Genomic DNA, 21,488 nt, shown 5'->3' with positions numbered 1-21,488 from the left:
TTAGAAATATCATATTCCACATCATTAATATTTCCAAAGTTTTACAAAACCGGGCAAAGTATTCTAAAGTTAAAATGACATTCAAAATATTTCCAAAGTATGAAATATCCTAGACAAAGAATTACAAAGATTTAAACCAGTTGTAAATTATGGCAATAACAACCCCTGCGGTGTCTCGGAATGGACTAAGGTTTCTAATTTTTTTTGTTTTATTAACAATCTACTTTTAGGTGTATGTCGTGCTCCAAAAGTTCTTTCTGTGCACCTTAATTATAGCAAAGTCGCATTCCTCTGTCCTTTTCCAAATTACCGCTTGGCGGCGTTTCTTCTTTTAGAATTCCAGTTCAGAGCCACTCTTGGTTGTCACATCCTCACCATAGGCAAGGTCAAAGGTGAAGGCCAAATTGAGACGTAAACAGAATAATTCTGTACCTTGTTATGCAAAGCCGACCTCCCGAGGCAATATGCATCTATAAAGCATGGTTGAGACAATAAGTGTTTATAAATCCGGGGCCTTCACCTTTGACCTATTGCGCATGCGTACTTTCTTGCGTACTAATCGTGAGCCACCTAAGAGACATCTATGGCGGTCCCTTTTTCACAGAAATCAAAATTGAGTTCCTAACAAAAATACCAAACAGGACAGCGCCATGTGTTATAGTATAGATAGCCATGTCACCATTTTCTTGGTGCAGCGATGACGATCATAGTAAATGTTAGTACAAAATACTGTAAATGCATCTAAGTTCGCGTGGTTTTTATTTCGCGCGAATGCGAAAATGGAGTGTCCGCGGTGGTTTTAAGTTCGCGGCAGCGCTATAGTCACATACTGCTACAGTATTGGACGAAATTATTCGCGGTGGTTTTAAGTAAGCGGCGAAACGGTCGCCACGAAAACCGCGAACATAAAACCACCGCGAATATTTCTGCATTTACAGTACTATGAAAGGGTAAAAGTAGAGCCACAGGCTTTGTGAGGCCGTAGGTAGTTATCCACGGTGTTTAAAATGGGCACGGTATTGGAAGGCGGAGCCCAGCCCTCTCCTTCCACCCCTTCTACCTCCCCAACCGAAGCCACATTCCTGTGCCCCTGTCAGACCGAGTACCGTCGGAACCAACCCGTAGAACAGGTAGGCTTAGCTTTCGTCAAGCATGGCCGAGACAAGAACTGTTTACAAGTCCGGGGCCCTCACCCATCTATAGATACAGCCGTGTAAAGTCATGTGAAGTGCTTTTCCCAAGGGGAAAACATCGGTAACATATATAGGATATTCGAACCCAGGATCTTTGTGGTCTTGGCCGAACACATTAACCGTTACGGTAACACGATGCCGAAAAATACTACTAGTATACCGCGCAAATATGTGTTGACCTCATATCACCCCCGGTGTAGAGCCTAATCCTTGAGCTGCGAAATACGTGAGTTTGGGGCCAGAGGTATGGTTAGGTGTATGATTAGACTTTTGCTTGACTATTACCAAGTCCAACGAATGTTTTGCACTTAGAGTGCTCCTCTCACGGATATTGAAATCCCTCTTCAAAAGTGTCGTGCTCAGGTGCAGTAGCTGGTCTCTCACGTATTTGACAAGCTCAGAAATTTGGCTTGACACCGGTACGGTACCCTTTGTATGATAAATGTCCTTTTCAATTGTCAGGGCATACTTTTAGGTGTAGGCAGTAGAGACCAATCATCTATGGCCAATTTTCTCAACGCAGCCATACATAATTTATGCAAACCCGCCGTTGCCTTGGAACCGAGGGGTACAACAATGGGTGTGTCCCTGTGAGCCATGGTGTTCACTTTGTTGTGTTGACTAAATAAAGGACAACTCCAAGGAGTTAAACAGAGAAGAACGCTCAACGGGACAACGGTCATTGTTGATTGGAGACCGAGTGCTGACATTCGTAGTCTGTGAAATAGAACAAAGCGAGGTACGATCTTCCATGTTTTGCTCTGTTATTATTTGGTAAATACAATCGTTTTGTAATACTATCTGTATCTGTACAACTGATATACGGACCAAGGACGTTACGCATCAGCTACGCTGCTTATGGGCAATGTACCAGTGTATTTACTCCAGTATCATTATCTTTACGAATTAGGTCATGTTTTCGATGCTGTATGTCTGTGCGTATGTGTCTGTCTATGTATATGTATGTGCGTGTGTGTGAGTGTGTATGTGTGTGTGTGTCTGTGTGTATCTGTGTATGTGTGTGAGTGCCTGCGAGAGAGTCAGTGTGTGTGTTAGTGTGAGTGCCTGCGAGAGTGTGTGTATGAGTGTATGTGTGTGTGAGTGTGACTGTATGAGCGCTGCGAGAGTCTGTGTGTGAGTGTGTGTGAGTGTGAGTGCCTGCGGGAGTGTGTGTGTGTGTGTGTGTGTGTGTGTGTGTGTGAGTGTGTTTGCGTGTGAGTGCCAGCGAGAGTCTGTGTGAGTGCCTGCGATAGTGTGTGTGTGAGCGTCTGTGCCTGTGTGTGTCTGTGTCTGTGTGTGTGTTTCTGTGTCTGTCTGTGTGTCTGTCTGTGTGTATATATGTGTCTGTGTGTGCGTGCAGTGTGTGTGATTGTGACTCTAAGAGAGAGAGAGAGTGTGCACAACAAGCGAGGTCATTTGAGAAACTACTCGCGGACTGGTGTTCACGGAAAAAGAGGTTTAAACAGGTTTATTGTGAATTCGAGCTCGGGCACTAATTCTAAATTCAGTAAATGTAAAGGAACTTAACAGTTAACGTTACCCAAGCAACTGGATAAATGTAAGAAACGGTCAGACGTTTCAGGTAGCATACGTACACACACGCCTAAATGTAGTTATGCAAAATAAGCCAACCTTTTAAAAAATCAGGACTTATGTCTTGTTATGTGTTAGGTTGATTTTGTTAGAGGTGTTGAGTTTTTGGGTTTAACGCTTAATGGTAAATTTTGGAGGGCCGGAAACGCTTAAAATTGAGGTTGACCGGCAGTTGTAACAAACAGAAGCTGGAGTACTTATCTAATGGTACCGGTACCCGAAGTGTTTTTTCTCTCAATTTTTCCAAGTACATCGGAAGCAAATATTGCCTTCATCCGTCTGTTGATGTTGTTGTTGTCATGGTAATACTGGACCCAATAATTCTCAACTGGTGACAAGTTGTTTCACACACCTAGGTTTTATGGTGTTGATTTATTGACATGCCAACACTTAACCGCGTACACGCGGTGACTGGATGTTCATTTAGAAGACCGTTATAACCCCCCCCCCCACCACCACCACGAACACATGATGACCGTACCAATTCTTAAGTGTATTTACACATAACTTAAACTTTAAGACAAAGTATTTACACATAAATTAAACTTTAAGACAAAGTATTTACAAATATATTAAACTTTAAGACAACGGGGACACGGTTCAAGCGCTAAGGTAATGTAGATAACATGCTTCATAGAATCAAAGTGACCAAGAACGCCTGACCTCACAAATAATTTACCGAAAACGCTCTACGTTGAATTAGAGCGGACCGGCTAACGGTGAATCAATAAAATAGCTGGCTAGACATCACGGGAAAAAGCATTCAGACTCTCATCAATAACATGTATGCTTTAGGATCAGTATTTACCGTATTTTTTGTTTCTTTGTTTCACATACAAATAAGGACATGAAATGTTGTAAAAAATACATGTGCATGCTTTATTTCATGTACTTTTATAGTCAGACTTTGCGCCAGAACAATGGCTATTGTTGTTCCACAGGACCGCCCTAGCAACAGACCTAGCAACCATGGGTGCGCAGTGTACCGGGGGCGAGGCAAACGTAGAGGTGATATAAATCATATATGCTTATGTGCTCAATTTCAGGATACGAAACTCTTCGGCTTCGTATCAGAAAACTCACTTCAAAAGAGAAAAATATCATGGAAATCCGTCGTTCCTTTGTTCAGTTATTCTCTTTAGAAGATTTTCACGATGACGCCCTTGCAGTTCAAGAGCAAGCTGCTAGGGGGCCCAAACCCCCACCACGTCTTCATTACATCACAAGCTAAAATTACGAAAGATAGTATATAGTGTTATGAAACATATTATCATATCATATCATACCATATTATATTATATTATATTATAGCGGTTCGTTTCATGCATCTATATATTTTATACAATTGATCTTCTGTTAATCCTTATCACAAGGTCACTAAGTAGAGTAATACACTTCCTTATTTTAGCGTATGAAAAATTAATATGGACAAAGTAGTCTCACCTGTAAAGTATCCACCTAGTACACGATTAGTCATTTCTATACGGCAGAAAGTCTAGGGAACAAATAAAATAAAATTACTTTCTACAGCAAGGCCATATCAATTTGATTATATGGATGACATCCTCTGGGAACCCAAAAACTGATGCGAGCGTGCGAATAAAAAAAAAGGATTTAAAAAAAAAAGTTGCCTTCATTATGAAATCTACGTGGTCAGGAAGGTTGAGGAAGTGACTAAACAGACAGAAAATGGTATGCCAAGGAATTGATTCGTCATTTTTGGTCTTTCATCTTCTTCTTTTTTGAGTTTGGAATTCTATACATTTAAATAGTATCCGTTTTCAGAAATATCTTTTTTTGCAATTTACGGCATTTTTTTTACTCATTTTAGAGCTGCTTTACACGATTTACGGTATGGAAGAGAACTTTTTTTTTTAAATGGATGGAAATTGATGCGTGCGCGGATGTCATCCATATAATCAAATCAACATGGCCTAATGTTTACCGAGGGTAGTTAGTTATAAGCTAAACGTGAATCCTCTGAGTCTGAGTATGGCACTCGTTCTCATTTAAATGTGCACATTTTGTAACTTACGTTACCGTTTGAAGTAAGACATTAAGATATGCCACAAATAATGTGCCAAACTGCCGTTTTTAAAAGCCAGAAAAGTTTTAAGTCGTCATTAAAACGACAGTTTGGCACCTTATATGAGACATATCCTAATGTCAGGAACTTCTTACTTCAAACGGTAACGAAAGGTGCAAAATGTGTACATTTAAATGAGAACGAGCGATGATACTAATTATATAATGATATTTAACCATAGGGTCGCAAGGACTCAGCACTTGTGAAAGCGAAGACGGGAAACTACCGAGGCGGGGGGACGGACGGAAACATCTTCATCGCTCTGATTGACAGCGAAGGGAGGAAGTCACGTGATATCCATCTGAACCTGCCGTGGGACGGCTTCGAAAGGGGCACTGACCTTGAGTAAGTGTTATATTCTAGGGTTAATGACCCGCCCTGAGGTGTATCAGGTGTCATGTCTTTCTAGTTCTTGTTAACGACGCGGTACCCGTTGACAACACGACAGCAGATACCTTCAAGTATGTCGACGACTTGTCGTTATTAGAACCACGACATGTTCTTAGAGTGCCCACCATCCAAGATGACATCGACGGCTTAGCCAGATTGACCGATGAAAACCATACGACTTTGAACCCGTCCAAATGTAAAGTGCTTCTGTTCTGTTTCATGAAGCATCCACCACCCTCACCTGTCATCACAGTGGGTCCCACTCAGCTGGAGGTTGTAGAATATGCGCGCATCCTGGGCATCATACTACAGAGCAACCTTAAGTGGACCAAGCACGTCGAGATGATTGTTGGGAAGGGCAGCAAACGTCTCTATATGTTAAGAACATTGTCCAAGCATGGCCTTACTACCGATGACCTTGTACTTGTTTATATCGGCTTCGTGCGTCCGGTATTAGAATATGCATGCCAAGTGTGGCATCCGGGATTGACTGTGGCTGAATCTAAGTCAATTGAGACAGTGCAGAAGAGGGCATGTAAGATCATCTTGAGACAGAACTACACCTGCTACAGCTCAGCCCTGACAGAACTCTCCCTTACACCACTGGCCCAAAGACGACTAGAACTATGCAGAAGTTATGCTCGCTCCCTACTGAGATCCACGACCTTCAGAGACTGGCTCCCACCGTTCCGCGAGGCGATTTCCGGCAGAAAGACTCGGTCGTGTAACCGGCTACAGACTTTTAAAGCAAATACCGCCAGATTCACTAAGAGCCCCATTTACTACATGGTAACTCTGCTAAACAGCACTGAATAGTAAGATAATATGACATTAAGATTTTAAATCCGAAGAAATTTGTAATTGTTATGGTAACAATGAAATGTAATGTACATTTGATTATTGATATTGTGAACTGTATTGTAAATTTGATTATTGATATTGTGAACAAGCCTGTTAATTCAGCCTCAGGGCTGCCATGAGGCCTGTATCTATTTGTCTACTGAATAAACCTGTCATCATCATCATCATCATCAATAACCATCGAATAAACTTCCGAGTTCGGGAAGGGAACAAGGTGGTTTATTGCGAGGTAGTTATAGGAACCGATCATGTCTTAAGACACCGTATACACCAAGGGGAAGCGGGTGATTTTAGTTATCATCATAATATAAACCTGACACAAGTAAGATACATAATCCTACACACCTTGCCGCTATTTCCTGAAGTGGTGTGCTGTTTCCCAATCTGCAAAATATACTTTGTTAGAAATAATTTTTGAACTCCTTCCATTTTAGCACGACCTAACAAAATAAATATGGCTGCCTTGGTTTCAGCTCTAAGGGCTGACACGACGAGCATGCCTGAAAATGCCAGCCGCATTGCACTATAACGGAACGTAGATGTTAGTTAAAGTATCCCGCTTTATCTTTGTTAAGTACTGTTAACATTAGTTGACGATGCCTGTTTTGTCTTGCTTTAGGCTTACAGCGGATGACATCACAGTCCGTCCGCCGCTCCGTGATTTGGAGGTGTGGCGAGACGACAGTTACCCTCATGACAACTGGTTCTGTCAGTCCTTCTCTGTGAAGCTACACTCGGACCGTAACGGCAGAACGTACGACTTCCCTGTCGACCGATGGATCAAAGCAGGTCGGTGGATCAAATTTCGTTGATCTAAGGGCAGGGGTTCGATTCCAGGGTCGGACCTAGCCGGGACATGTTGTGAGAGATTGCATTCTTGAGTTCGGATGGTGACGTAAAGCCGATGGCCATTCGTCATATTTCCGAACCGGTGCCATGTCATGTTGTTTGTGGGAACGAAATTGAAGCATGAAGAAATATACACAAATTATGCTCATGGCATTTTTTTTTTTTTTACGTTTTGCCTGTCTTGGTTTATCATATCATACTTTTCGTTCCCGTTAACTGGCCGGCCGGGCTATGGTTTTCGAAATGTGACCCAAGCATGGAAGGAAGGCTGAAGTCTAAACCTCGGGCGTAAAACCTCTGTTTTTATATGTTCTTTGTTCCTCACGGTATAACCTCCGGGAAGAAGGTTCACTTCCCAACGGGGTACTGTTTCTGCCTGTGTTTGTGTGTTTGCACCTATAACTCAAGATCACTTTTCACAGAATTGCTTGAATTTTTGCATGCTGGTAGCTATGGAAGTCCATATGAAACATGGCGCTTTGAGCCACCGTAGCAGTATCTTTGTTTCTGAAAATTTGATTTAAAAGTTAATTGTCACTTTTTTTGGTAGGTGAACGAGTATGGGTGCCCCCTGGCGGTGCAGTACTGCCCCAGTACGACCGACACGCAGTGAGCCGTGAGAAAGAGCTGCAGGACATGAAGAAACGTTACGCCTCCTTCACTCCTTCACCAGGCCTGCTGCCTATGGTACGATTAGAGACCGTTCCGGGCTGTCAATCAAAATTAGCGATTCGGCCAATAAGTTGAATAACAGGGCGGGATTTGGTAACGTGATCATCAGTGGGTGTATCCGCCTTAGTGTCCGCCATTATGTCCATAGAGTTGTTAGGGTGTTACCAACAGAGCGTGGATTCAGGAACAGTTTATTTGCCACCGACAAGGCGGTTATGTCTTTGGTAAGCGTTTGTTCGTTTGTTTGTTTGTTCATTCGTTCGTTTGTTTGTTTGTTTGTTTGTTTTTGACTGTGTTTATGGTTTAGTGTGTACGATTATGGGTCTCGTAATGGCTTCCTACAGTGCTGCAGCGAAACTTTGGTTTTAGAATTTCCGTTACTGATGATGAACACGTTATGGTCACGATGCTTCGGACTGGCAAATGAATAGTGCTAGTTTTGACCCACTATCGGCTTTCCTTACAACTTCAGGCTTGTTTTTGTCCTAAGCTTTTAAACGAGAAAATGATGGATATTTATGATATTTTACTACATGTACTTATCATTTTCTATCAGTTTTCAATTGCAAACGTAACCGTCTGGATGCATAAGTAGGGCCTCGTATGTGATATCACAAAGCCATTATGTGTCTAGCCTTGTAACCCCTTATTACTGTTGACCTAAATGTGTTTTTCATTATGTTTCGCGCATTTAGTTGTCAAAACTACCGCCGGAGGATGAGTTTTCAACCCGACAGAAGGTACACATGTTCATAAATCCTTCTATCAAGTCCGACCGATCTGAATTCAACTTGCTTCATTATCACACTTGACTCCAATCTAGCAGCTGTAAAAGAGAAACTGCTAAAAGTTTGCGAGGCATATGACTTATAGAAATGTGACTTAAAGGAAACCCAAGCCATATTAGGGCCCCAAAATTGGATTTTGAAAGTCAATTTATTTTGTGATTTCTATATATACATGATAAGTTCGAACAACATTATCAGTATGTATAGCGACGTCCATGATCCAAAAATACTACATCGTTGTGATGTGAGAACTCGTCGCCGGGGTTTTCGTAGGATCGCGAAACTAAGAGGATCATCATAAGGCACATTTATGCGCAGTTTTAGAATGTTCAAAGTATTAAGTTATTACGGAAAAACAGTGTTAGTAAATGTCACTAGCAAAATTATTTCAGCATCTTTTCATATTTCCATTTTTTGGCTCTAATATATGCTTTGGTTGTCTTTAAAGAAATTGCCATGCATGCATAATTTCAATTTCGAACAATAACTTAATGTGGGCAGGACAGGGTGACTCTCGCTTATCTTCAGAACGTAATCTTATTTCTAATTTGATTTGATTTGATTTTTGATTCGTTGATCATTTGCCTTTGCGAACGCAATTGCAGAAATCCATGATTACGACGGGGATCACTCTCAGCGTAAAGAATTTGCCGATCGTCATTGTCAACGGGCGGTGGGAAACATTCGAGGGTATCAGCGAGGTGTTCGAAGAAGGCAGAATCCCGAAAGTGAGGAAATCTCGCGGCAATCTCGCGAGACGATATAAGATGAGAGATTATCTCTTGAGATTATCACCATTTATCGCGAGACTACCATCATTTATCGCGAGACAATCATCATTTGTAAACTTACTAATTTCCTAAACCATCCGTTAGAAATATGAACTTTTCTTAATGATTTGAGACTTATGATAAAGATATTTTATATGAATGCTTGTATTTTTTTTTCTCAAGGGAAAGGCCAACTGGAAAACCGATGAGCATTTTGGCGCTCAGCGTCTTACTGGAGTCAACCCAACGTCCATTCGCTTGTGCACGGAGATACCGAGGGCGTGAGTATAGAACGTTCTTACTTACTTCCCATATGAATGAAGCATGCAGGCACTGATACTGGCTGCCATGTTGGTGTTCTTTTTGCATTTCAGTCGATCGTAGCCAAAGCGTATACAAAATGCTGCGTTTTATCGGAAATTGTTTTATATATTCTTTGTTTAAGAGATACACGTAAAAGAGGTTATAGGCCCACTCGGAAAGTCAGGTACGCTTGTGCAGTTTCATAGGTGAAAGCCCCTGGCTTGTGAACAGATCTCCTCTCGACATCGTCTAGATTTGCATAACAATGCCCAGCCCAGTTTTGTTTACGTCCCAGGGGCCTTTACTTTTGACATTGCACATGCGTCCTGAAAATTCCGAGTGGACTTATTTGAGAGAACCTGCAGTAGATCTTGAGGCTGATGTGATATTCACAATATCGGCTGCAGAAAGGTCCAAATGCCACGGCCTTTCCAGCCAGCTTGATGATGATGATTTTATTTCATTACTCAAAGTTTACACAATGAACGTATACAGCCTCCCAGTCAGCAAGTATATATCATTCACAGCTGAATTGCAATGTGTGTTGGCACAAATATCGACAATCAGAGTACACGGAACCGATAAATTGATACAATAACACACTCACTTAAAAATCATCTATTGTTACTGAGATATCATTACAATGTATTGCACATATAAATCCACCAGCTTGACAGATTTTTTGTTGTAGTAGATGTCTAAATGACCAGGGGTATAGAAATTTCAGCTGGTGGATCTCTACACTGCAAAAATAATTAAACGTAGTACCAATATGTCTCAACCGCCTGTTCCACAGTTTTGGCGTCACCTCGCCGATGGTCGAGCCTTTCCTGCACGGCCTGACCCTGGATGCGGCCATGCAGAGGAAGCGTGTGTACATTGTGGATCACACCGACATGAAGATAGCGTCATTTGCGTCGGACAGACCTGTGAGTCCAGCTTTCTTATTTCACATGTGCAGTGTGCTTCAGACTAAACTGAAAAAAAATAAAGGTCGCATAAAACAACAAAATTAAGTATCACTATATTATTTTGTGCCTGACATCAACATCCGTCGACCTTGACAAGAGTAGACTTTACAAAATAGACTTCCACCCTTACTATATTCAGATATATGTGAAGAATGTGCATTGATTATGTTTTGTGATTAAAAAAGAACTAAGCTTTCCAATTCGCAAGCACCAGAATGGCCTCCATAGCAGAAGTAAAAGTGTATTTTAAGCCCCAAAAAGGCCGAGAGAGCCTGCTATGCATATCGGGAGGCTAATGAATCGGGAAGTACCCAAAGTTTTGGCTTAACTCCATCAGCTTAGTTTACGGAATGGCCTGCCTACTCCTGCTCCCGTCTGCTGCTGTACGTGGCTGCAGTAGCGGGTCGTAAGTGCCAGATAACCTATGTCGCCCCCCGTCTCTGTTCAAGGACGGACAATGTCAATCGGTCGGGTTATATATTGTTGTTCATACACTCGGCCAAACGGTTTGTCCAAAGTTAAAGGTGCCACTCAGTAGTCTAGAAATGCAGCAAATGAATATTGGTAGATAAATAGAAATAGATACCTTTTATATCAAAATGTTTACCCTCATTCCACAGATGTGCGCTCCCTATGGATTGTTCTTTGTCAACGACAGTGGTGACCTGGTTCCTGTGGCCATCCAGCTGTATCCTAACGGGGAAGAGCAGAACCCGGTGAGCATTTTTTCCTCAATTAGAATCACACCAAATCAGATCTTTTTCCCAGACGGGCTCGGAGTCTCGTTTCAGGATATTCGACATGCATCCCAAAGCTACCTGTTTTGGATACTCAAGCGTGTCCAAAAGGACCTTCATCAGGGGATTGCCCTTTCGAAAAGGACGTAAAATGGGGGTCCCGTGTTCGAGGAGGTGCGCATGCGTCGAGCACGTCAAATGGGAAGGACTAGTATCCCTGTAAAATATACCCTGCTAATGAAAAAGGAAAAAAAATGCTCCCCTATTTGCCACTAATCTGAAAGAATTAAAAAATGCGCACATGTACATGTGCTATTTAGTTTGATGACCATTATTGAACGACCATGTGGCTAAAACTACAGGTCTTTCTGCCGAACGATCCGCCTTACACGTGGCTGATGGCGAAGATGTGGTTCAACTGTGCCGATGGGAACTACCACGAGGCTGTGCCTCATCTTGGTAAGATGAATTTCACACGTTTTCCATTGCGTTCCAATTCGTTCTGTTTCGTAGTTTCGGTACACCCGTTTTGATTTGACGCCACAGCCGCCATTCTGGTTGGTTGGATCTGAAATACTGCATTCTATGAATAGAACTGAAAAGATTAATGCATGCATATTCTATGTCATAGCTACATGATTGCAATCACGAATTTAAATCTACCTAGCAGCGATCAGGTTTAACCAGCCAGGATGGCCGTCAACATATCAGTGACGTCAAAGTCACGTGGGCGCAAACACCTGTAGGATTCTGGGAACAATGAATCAACGACTGAGTGATTGAATGTTTATCATAATTGTAGTCTCCGTGGCAGACTCTTTTCTACTGTCTTTTTTTCAAGTTACTGTTTTCTAATTAGATTTTCTTCTTATTGCTGACGGAGTTCTCGGCCAGCAATTAGAAAATAAATGTAATGATAAAAGGGTAACTTAAAAAAAAGCCGGAAAGAGTCTGCAACGGAGGCTAATTATTGTGCGAAAAATCAGAATGCTGCAAACATTACATGGATGATATTTTTGCACACTTAAAGAAACAAAAACAAACAAACAACAGAATCCTTATGTTCTTATCTATAGATAAAAGTAATATTTTCGTTTTTCCAATACTGTTGTATAAATGATGAACTTTGTAATGTGTACATAATGTTTCTGAATTAATTTACCTAGAGTTTCTCCTCTTAATAGGATTCACACATCTATTGGTTGAGGCACTTGCACTTTCAGCCAATCAGAACCTCGCGCCGGCCCACCCTATTCTCCGTCTGATGCAGCCGCACTTCATCTACCTTTTCGCTATCAATCAGTAAGATTTAGTAACTTTATTAATGTTCGCGGTGGTTTTAGTTGATATGCAGTTTTCGCGATGATCTCAATCACCGCAAAATCATGACACGCGAATATGCGTCCCCATTGTATTATTATCTTCGCCGAGTACTATAGTACTCGGGGTAGATTATGTTTTCGGTTGAGCCAGCTGTTTGGTGGGTCTGTATGTATGTCAAGAGCATAACTCAAGAAACCTTTGATGAATCTTTATGATTTTTGATAGGTGTGTAGTGGTCGTGCAAAGGAAGGTCAAGTTCAAAAATGGTTTACCTTGCGTTTTTCAACAGGACTGCAGCGGACCTTTAATTTTAGTGCGTTTGTATGTAGGCGAAAAAAGTGACGGAAACGTTGATGGATCTTCATGATTTTTTGCAGGTGTGTAGATGTTGTGAAAACAGAGATCAAGTTCAAAAATGGTTCTCCTGGCATTTCCCGTCGGTACTGCAGTGGGCTTTGTGTGGATGTGTAATTCTTGTGGACAACATAACTCAAGAAGCTGTTGATGGATCTGTATGATATTAAGTGGATGGGGAGGGTTTACGGAAAGGAAGGTCAAGTTCGATAATGGGCCTTCTAGCGAGTACCTTAGGTACTGCAGCGGAGCTTCAAAATTTAGTGGCATATTTTCTGAAAGTGCTATGGTCATGATATTTGTGTGGTAGATAGTTCATGCCACAAGAAGTAAGTTCTGTAAATTTGGGCCCCCTATCAAAAAAGTAAAGGAAAGTGATCTCGAACCAGTTTAGCTCAGATGAACTCAATGATCAGATGAGCTAATCTTCCACTGGTCGTGACAGAGAAAACAGATGCTATGTACAGTATTTACAGGTTCATTGTACCGGGGAAATTCCCCTAGCTCTTTTCGACAAGCACAATGAACAGTGGACCACGGCTTAACGTCCCGTCCTAAGGACTGCGACCCTTTCCGGTAGCGTGCATGTCGGGTGAGCGACACAGCCGGGATCGAACCCGGGGCTTCTAGTTCCAGAGGCAAGAGCGCTAACCACTGGACTACGCACGCTACTACTGTTTAGAACTGTAGTGGGTGTTTTTGTTTTGACATTCGGACACGTATTACTTGAGAAGGGGTGAAGAGATTGTCGTGAAGTTTTGTATGTGGAGAGCTCAGATGGTGCTTTACACAATCGATGTCTAATTATAGAAAACAGGAGCTAATCTGCATAATTAGTAAGGATAATTGTTAATCCATTACATTCCATAATGGGGCGTGTGACAGTGTTCCCGAAACAGGCCAGCAGAAGGCCTTGCCTAGAAGTGTTGATAAGCAGATGGTGTACATAAATAAACAAATGGGGCAGTCTCACTACAATTCAAACAGATGTGTGGATCCTTTTTTTTTTTAAAGTGTTCAGTTTCTGCATTTTTGTCAAACACACGGTTGGAGACATATCGGAAAGGGAACAAAATAGAAAGCCTTACAAAACACATAAAAACATGTGAATAACCAGCCGGACCAACTCGTCTGCTCAGAGAGTACACTACTTGGTATTACCTAGCACCGTATGGAAAAGTAACATGTACTATGTCTTGTTATCATTATTATCATCATCATCATCATCATTATATTATCATTACTAGATAATTGTTTCCACCGCGATCTAAAAACACAGCGACAACCACGCTTTCACTACTGCTATATGAAGTCCCCGCAAAAAGTCCCTACTGTGCATTGCTAGGCTGATAAGTTAATTGAATTACTAAGTACACCAATCACATTTAGATAAATAAAAGTCAGCTTAAACATAGTGAATGTGTAATTTTGTCACCTCATGGGCGGGTATGAATACCAAAAGTTTCATATATTGATAAAGGCATTCATAATTAAGATATACAAAATGCACACCAATATATATTAAGGTTTCATGGAAGACATTGGAATGTCAATCAAAAGTTAATACATCGGAGTCTGTTTAGATAAAATATTCCATTTACAGCAATCAAAGATACACGTTGGCAGTTTTTGGTGACGCTTCAGGAGCGAGCCTAATGGTATGCATGATGTTGTTTGTTGTTGTGTAGGCTGGCGTTGGAGACACTGATCAGCAAAGGTGGTGGTCTGGATAAAGTCACCCAGATTGGCAGGGACGGCGGCTTTGCTCTTATCAAAGAAAGGTAAGTCCGAGGTATTATGAATAGGCTAATGATATCAGATCGAGTCATTCCCATACCACACCAATAATAGTGCATAGGGTTGTGCTTGGGCCACATAATATTGTGCAATCATCAGGTGGTTGGTACACTGATTCATGGTAGTGGTGCGTGTGGGTTCAACACCTATACTCATTTCCACACGCTGTGTAATAAACAAAGAAAGCAGTACAAGTAGGCGCCATTTTATAAATCTGTGGTATGATCCATTAGTTCTTTTGATTGGAATATCAGTTTTACTTAACAGCTGCTTTGATAAATGCTTTTTTCAATTAATCTTAAGCATAAAATGTCAAATTGATTTCTAAATTCATCATTGCTACAGGCTGAAGACCTGGCGACTTGATGTGGATGGAACACTTCCGGAAGATTTGAAAAATCGAGGGGTGGGAACAGTTTTTTTGACAACTAAAACGATTTGCAAACAAAAGCTTGATATAACTCGTAATATCTAGCCTCTACCAGCTCAGGCTCCGCGGAACGCTGGAAAAATATCTGAAATTGCCAAATAGAGTGAATAGTATGTTTAGGAAGTCAGCTAAGGAGAGAGTCAATAGGCGACCTCTCTCTCCGTAGCCGACTCCCTTAGCATACTATTCACTCTATGTGACCAATTTCTACTATTTTTCCAGCGATCCGTGGAACCCCGGAAGATGCTACCTACATTATCTATTTCATCTTCATTTGTTTCAAGGTGGTTTTATTAACATGATAAGTAAGTCAACACGCATTGTTATCATAATTGATTATACTATAAGTTATACGCTAGGGAATTTACAACATGATGACCCGTATGCAGTACATTTTATCACCTTGAAAAGTGAATGTATCTTAAGCCAATCAAGTTTATTTTCTCTACAATGATAATGATCTAAAAATCTTGTTAGGCCTTATTTATTTTTAATAAACCTATCATCATCATTATTATCATCAACACACCAAAATCAGTTGATAAGCAAAGTGCATATACAACATGTACATCCTTCTGCAAATGTTCAGGTAGACGATGAGAAAACGTTGCCTAAGTACTACTACCGTGACGATGCTCTGCGTTCGTACTTCGTAGTACACAAGTACGTCACCAACGTCGTCAAGATTTTCTACGATGATGGCAGTAAGTATGTAGACATGACGGTTATGTTTATAGTGTCACCAATAATTTGCTGGTCATCTATAACACCAGTACCTCCGTGAAGGAGGGCGTTGTTTTTGGTGTATCTTTATGTCTGTGTTCCCGCATTTACACATAATAATTTTGCCCGGCAAACTCAAGAAGCTATGGATGTATTGTGATGATATTTCGTATATGGGTAGGTCTTTGGAAGACAAGGTTGAAGGTCAATTTTGGGCCTTCTAGCGGCTTTTCTTGTTTTACACGTATCAACGACTCAATGCAAGGAGACGGGTTGAAGTCTTGCTTCTAGCTGGCTTGCAAACATCATCTATATCTACAACGTCATGAATTTGCACGAGAGACGTACGAGATATTTCAAATTTGGATAATTTCCGATTTTCTCTTAGACGATTCTGCCAAGCTGAGGGAAGACAAGGAGATTCAGGCTTGGGCAAGGGCTCTTGCTTCTTCATCCGATGGAAATATTGTTGTGAAGGTATTTTTTAGAAATGCATTAAACTTTCTAAACCTCAATCTTTTGTAAGGAAAGTATCTGACGGATGTTTTAATTAATCCACATGCAATAGAATTCTACTGCAATCTAACTCACAAAATTGGATTAGTCGGAATTTTCGACTGAATCACTCAGTATTATTCACCTCTTTGACCCAATCGCTCTGTACATGTGACCCGTCGCACGTGTGACGTAAGCGATGGGTCAAACGTGGGAAGTTGGCATCGCCCCCCGTCCCGTGTGAGAGAAGGCTAGTGCGTCCTGATTTAAATGGCCCCCTTTACTCCTCTCACAAGCTAATCCTGTTTGGTATCCATAATGTTGACACCCTCCAACGAAACTGTATGACCCAGAGACTATATGATATTATGAATCATCATCATCATCATGGGGTACCCCCATATAGCCCCATCAGGGGCAAAGTAGGGGGGGGGGGGTGAGGTTCCGAGTTAAGGCGGGCAGGCCTCCAGCCTGGCACAGAACGGCTCAACGATAGGATCCGTCACAACCGTGCCAGGCAAGGCATTCCACCGGGGAATGGTACGGGGGAAGTATGAGTGTTTGTATGTGTCGGTCCTGGCGTTGATGGTTTGAAATTTGAGATGATGGCTTCCCCCTGGGCTGGTTCTAGTAAACTGTCAGTATTTATATCAACATGAAAAGAGAGGCGGGCGTCCTTCCTTCCTTTGAATATGCTGTGAAATCTCTGATGAAGAAGAACCGGTTAATTTTTCTTATGTTCTTTTGACCCATTGTTCCCAGTTCTTATGTTAAAGTAAAGTTTCTTTTCTAAAATTCTATTCAAATCACACACAGGAAGTTCCTGGTGATGGACAGTTCTCCACCCTTGATGAGCTGATCCAGACCGTCACCTCCATCATCTTCACCAGTAGCGTGCAGCACGCAGCCGTCAACTTCATGCAGTGGGACCAGTACGCCTTCGTACCCAACATGCCGCTCATGTTAGAGGGGAGCCCACCCAGAAACAAGGTCATTCATTTAAAGACCCCAGTAAAACTATATAAATACGGGATAATGTAAACTATAGCCTTCAGTATGCGCCCGGCAGCCATACAGTGCACATCAGTGGAGGCCTGGCTGAGAAAGTTTACCATGTACAAGTTACTCTTCAAGTCATGTTTGAATTCTATAGATAACATATAAGAATTTGAAGTATGGCTACACATAAAGAAGTTAGCTTGAACGACAGTTAGCCAAGAAATAAAGTAATGACAACACTGGCTTGCAATTTAGTTTGAGACATTGGCTAGCAGTTATATGTACTGTTCTACAAAGCCCTATTCTATGCTGGTTACAACAACAAGAAGACGCAAAAAATCCCAAGTCATATTTCTAGACACACAACCTAGGCTAATGTTCGGAAGACATTGGAAATTTATAACCATTTAGACACTCTAACACAACGTTGACAGGGTCGATTTGAAAGTTTGAAAATTTGAACAAGGTTGGCTTCCCCCAAACTGAAAGTTGTAGATAGCATTGTCTTGAATATCCAAGGGATCTTATCTGACTGAAACTTCCTTGGATTATGTGACTTTTTGATAGATATCTGGGCCATTCTGCATGGTTTGATACTGTTCATAGAAAAACCAGTACAGAAAAAAGTTTGAATTCTCTTACAGTTATTATGGTAATCTGTCCCTGCTATTGTCCCAGGCTGGCAGACATCTAATCCTTTTATGAATTTATGTGGTTATGGGGGATTAATCCAGCCCTCAACCTGCTGGGCAGCTCACAGTAGGAGCACTCCCTTTACGACTTCCCCAGGGCAAGGTTTTGGTTCCTTTAACCTTGTTACAGTCAGTTACTGATTATCCACCCTCCTTTAGCAGCGCTGAAACCCGCTGGGGAAATACTCGGCAAACCCTGCTGGTCTCAGCCCTGCTCTTTTGAACGGAGATTTTGGATTCTGGGGTGTCACCAGCAAACAGCTTTCAGCCAATCATAGGAGTGGCACATGCTCATCTTGTGCAAAACCACAAAGGTCGCTGGGAAGCTATCAGCCAATCAGGTTACGTCTGACATCGCTATTTTGGGTTCAGAACAAGATTTGATTTGATTTTATTTGACTGTAGGAAAGTACAGCCAGGACTACCCAACTAGCCGAAGGCTATTACAAAGGGTTAGCCCTGGGAACAGTATATTCAAAGTTCAATACAAACTTTCACAAAGTGCGCATGCGTCAAACACACACATAGCGGCGGACACAGAACACAAAGTTAAATTACATCGAAGAAACAAAATTAACAAAAACCATCACAAGACTGAAGCGCATATGGAAAAAAAATGCACAAGACTAAGCTATATATAAATCGTTAACAATGTCAAGCCAAAACTTAGGTTCATATTACATACTAGGTTAGCAGATTATACAACATGTCATCTAATACTTGTGGTAGGTCAGTCAATTATTTACAGAGTATTTGTTGCCGAGTGATGTACAGAGTTTGTTCTTGAAGGAGCTGACAGTGAGGGATGTGCGGATATTACTGGGAAGAGAGTTCCAGAGTGAGATCGCTCGACTAATTAATGTTCTCTGAGATCTGGTAGTTTTGCACGTTGGAGTAGTCAGGTGTTCACTGTTCCTTAGGGGATAGCGGGAGTTGGTATCTGGCGCACGTGTTTGGGGTAGCAAACTCTGGAGATGTGGAGGGCAGCGTCCGTTCAAGAGTCTGTAGAGAGTCACAGTTGTGTGGAACTTGCGACGGTACTGGAGTGATGGTAGTGATAGTTCGGTGTAGAGACTTTCGTAGGAAGGACAAGATAACGGCTGTTTGTGCCAAATAAGGCTAGCTCATTAATTATTTATGAGCAACTGTCAGTGACGCCTCCAGAACCCAAAATCTCCGTTTAAAAGAGCAGGGCTGAGGCCGGGAGGGTTTACCGAGCATTTTCCCGAGCGGTTTTCAGTGCTGCTAAAGGACGGTGCTTAGGAATTGGGGAAGGAGGCACTCAAGCTAACCGACATCTTTCGCACTGCAATCGTCCTTCAGTAAGACATCTGGAGCCGCATGGTTCACGTTTGGAACGCTTTATTCAGCCTTTTACACAGATCGATTTCGCCGATGTGGCTTCTTCAGTGGATAAGGCTTAAATGACACAAGTTCATGAAGTTCTCACTTTTATACCATCTAGTGCATAACGCCCTTGAAAAAGATCCCATACAGATCGTTATGCTCTGACCTCAGATGACCTATACATGACTAAAGGACGGTGCTGTTAGCCAGGAGACTGATTTAGAAAATGAGAAGTGCCAATTGGATTCTCTGTCACTATGAACACCAGTCGACTTGGAGTCGACTTAAAAAACGCACGTTTAAACCCAGCCATGCTCTCTGTTCATTTGCATCATAATAGAACAACATTATTTGGCCAAGAAATGCGGTCGTGGAATTCTAGTTTGTTGTGAACCGCAGTTTGTCGTTGGTCGTATTATGACAGGCCACAACTCATTCTTATACGTACACGCATTGAAACAGTGCATCTAGATCTAGATGAGAAAATTTATTAAATGCGTCTTTCCACAGAATGTTCTAACAGAACAGGACGTCCTTGATGCCCTTCCTGATAAGAGGAAAACTGTTGAGATCAACCTTTTGGCCGACGTCCTCAGTGATCGGGCAACACAGCCTCTGGGAGACTTCTTGGTTTCATACCTACAAGGTCCCAAAGAACTGCAAGCCGTTGAAAGGTAACCAATGTCACCTGTTTTTAGGTAAAATAGAGGTATAGTTTCGTCCATTTGTATGTAATGGTGTGTGTGGGAGTGTTTGTCTATGTATGAGTGTGTGTGTGTGTGTGTGTGTGTATCTGTGTGTGTGTGTGTGTGTGTGTGTGTGAATGTTTGTGTGCGTATGTAAATGTGTGTGTGTGCCTATGTATATGTGTTTGTGTGTGTGTCTGTCTATGTATGAGTGTGTGTCTTTGTGTGTGTGAATGTGTGTGCGTATGTGAATGTGTGTGTGTGTGTATGTATATGTGTTTGTCTGTGTGTGTGTGTCTGAGTGTGTGTCTATGTATGAATGTGTGTCTTTGTGTGAGTGAATGTGTGTGTGTGCATGAGAATGTGGGTGTGTGTGCGCGTGTGTGTGTGAATGTTTGTGTGCGTATGTGAATGCGTGTGGGTGCCTATGTGTTTGTATGTGTATGTGACCCAAGTCATTGTCGACAAAACAAAATGTAAAGCAAGCAAAGCAAATAATACAAATGAAAGATAACAAACCATGAAATGGCAAGTCACTGTAATTGATAATTGTCGCTGATAGAAAAGCTGATCCTGTTATTATCTGACATTTTCCCAATATTTCATCGAGCTAACTAACATCATATTCAGTTACCTAACTGCGTAAACTACTGGCTTGATCAAAACTTTAAGTTTAATTTGACGTTCATTATAATCATCATATCTTAATCACAAAACTATTGAATAGACCTTTAACAAAATAGATTTAATTAATGATAATGTTTTTTTAATGGTTTACAGGTTCAAGGAGGATCTAGCTGCTGTCGGAAGCAAAATTGAATATGAGAACCAAACGCAGCGTTTCCAACCTTACGACTATTTGGATCCAAAGCTCATTCCAAATGCCATCAGCATCTAGAAAATCTGACTGTGTATTTCCCAGAAGTGGTAAATAATCTGTGAATCATTACAGTCATATCTAACCAGATAAAACATAGCAAGAATCAATTAGAATCTGTAGGCATGTAACATGCATGGAATGTAATAAGCAATAGGTATTGGCAAAGCTATTATTAAACATTATACTTTGACGAGCACCCCAAACTCCAGCCCCCTAACATTTAAAGTTTTGCAGGCATGCAAACTGTACATTGTCTAGAATTTGTTGACATTTTGATCAAAGGTAATGACTTTTACCTTTGGCTGATATTTTTTTGCCACTGATCAGTCATTATTAGTTCTTTTTGTTAATCATATTTCTTATGATTCTGTTGATATGGACTTTTAATATTAATTTGTCAACATTAGTTCTGTTTAATTTCAATATTTTTTTTATATTTGGTCGATACTAATTTTGATATACTTATTTCCCAATGAGGCAGTTATTACTATTATTTTGGATATTGTACTTATATTTACAATTAGTCCAATTCTGTTTCCATCTTTACTT

At 41.3% G+C, this 21,488-nt stretch overlaps 2 protein-coding genes across 2 annotated transcripts; both read left to right on the top strand.

Moving 5' to 3' along the window:
- Positions 1-1,703: 1,703 nt before the first annotated feature.
- Positions 1,704-6,935, top strand: LOC136429109 (lipoxygenase homology domain-containing protein 1-like). Its single transcript, XM_066418988.1, has 4 exons — positions 1,704-1,932; positions 3,728-3,794; positions 5,054-5,217; positions 6,743-6,935. Exons 2-4 carry the CDS (start codon positions 3,756-3,758, stop codon positions 6,933-6,935), a joined length of 396 nt encoding a protein of 131 aa, XP_066275085.1. The 5' UTR covers positions 1,704-1,932; positions 3,728-3,755.
- A 1,409-nt stretch (positions 6,936-8,344) lies between these two features.
- On the top strand, positions 8,345-21,252 carry LOC136431334 (polyunsaturated fatty acid lipoxygenase ALOX15B-like). The gene is made up of 14 exons (XM_066422663.1): positions 8,345-8,384; positions 9,038-9,160; positions 9,386-9,483; positions 10,302-10,434; positions 11,097-11,192; positions 11,576-11,672; positions 12,398-12,515; positions 14,579-14,671; positions 15,033-15,093; positions 15,707-15,821; positions 16,229-16,317; positions 17,152-17,325; positions 19,884-20,047; positions 20,840-21,252. Exons 2-14 carry the CDS (start codon positions 9,044-9,046, stop codon positions 20,955-20,957), a joined length of 1,473 nt encoding a protein of 490 aa, XP_066278760.1. The 5' UTR covers positions 8,345-8,384; positions 9,038-9,043; the 3' UTR covers positions 20,958-21,252.
- Positions 21,253-21,488: the final 236 nt, after the last annotated feature.

This window comes from Branchiostoma lanceolatum, chromosome 3 (genome assembly GCF_035083965.1).
Source record: "Branchiostoma lanceolatum isolate klBraLanc5 chromosome 3, klBraLanc5.hap2, whole genome shotgun sequence".
Classification (NCBI taxonomy): domain Eukaryota; kingdom Metazoa; phylum Chordata; class Leptocardii; order Amphioxiformes; family Branchiostomatidae; genus Branchiostoma; species Branchiostoma lanceolatum.
This window is presented reverse-complemented; position numbering and strand designations above follow the sequence as displayed.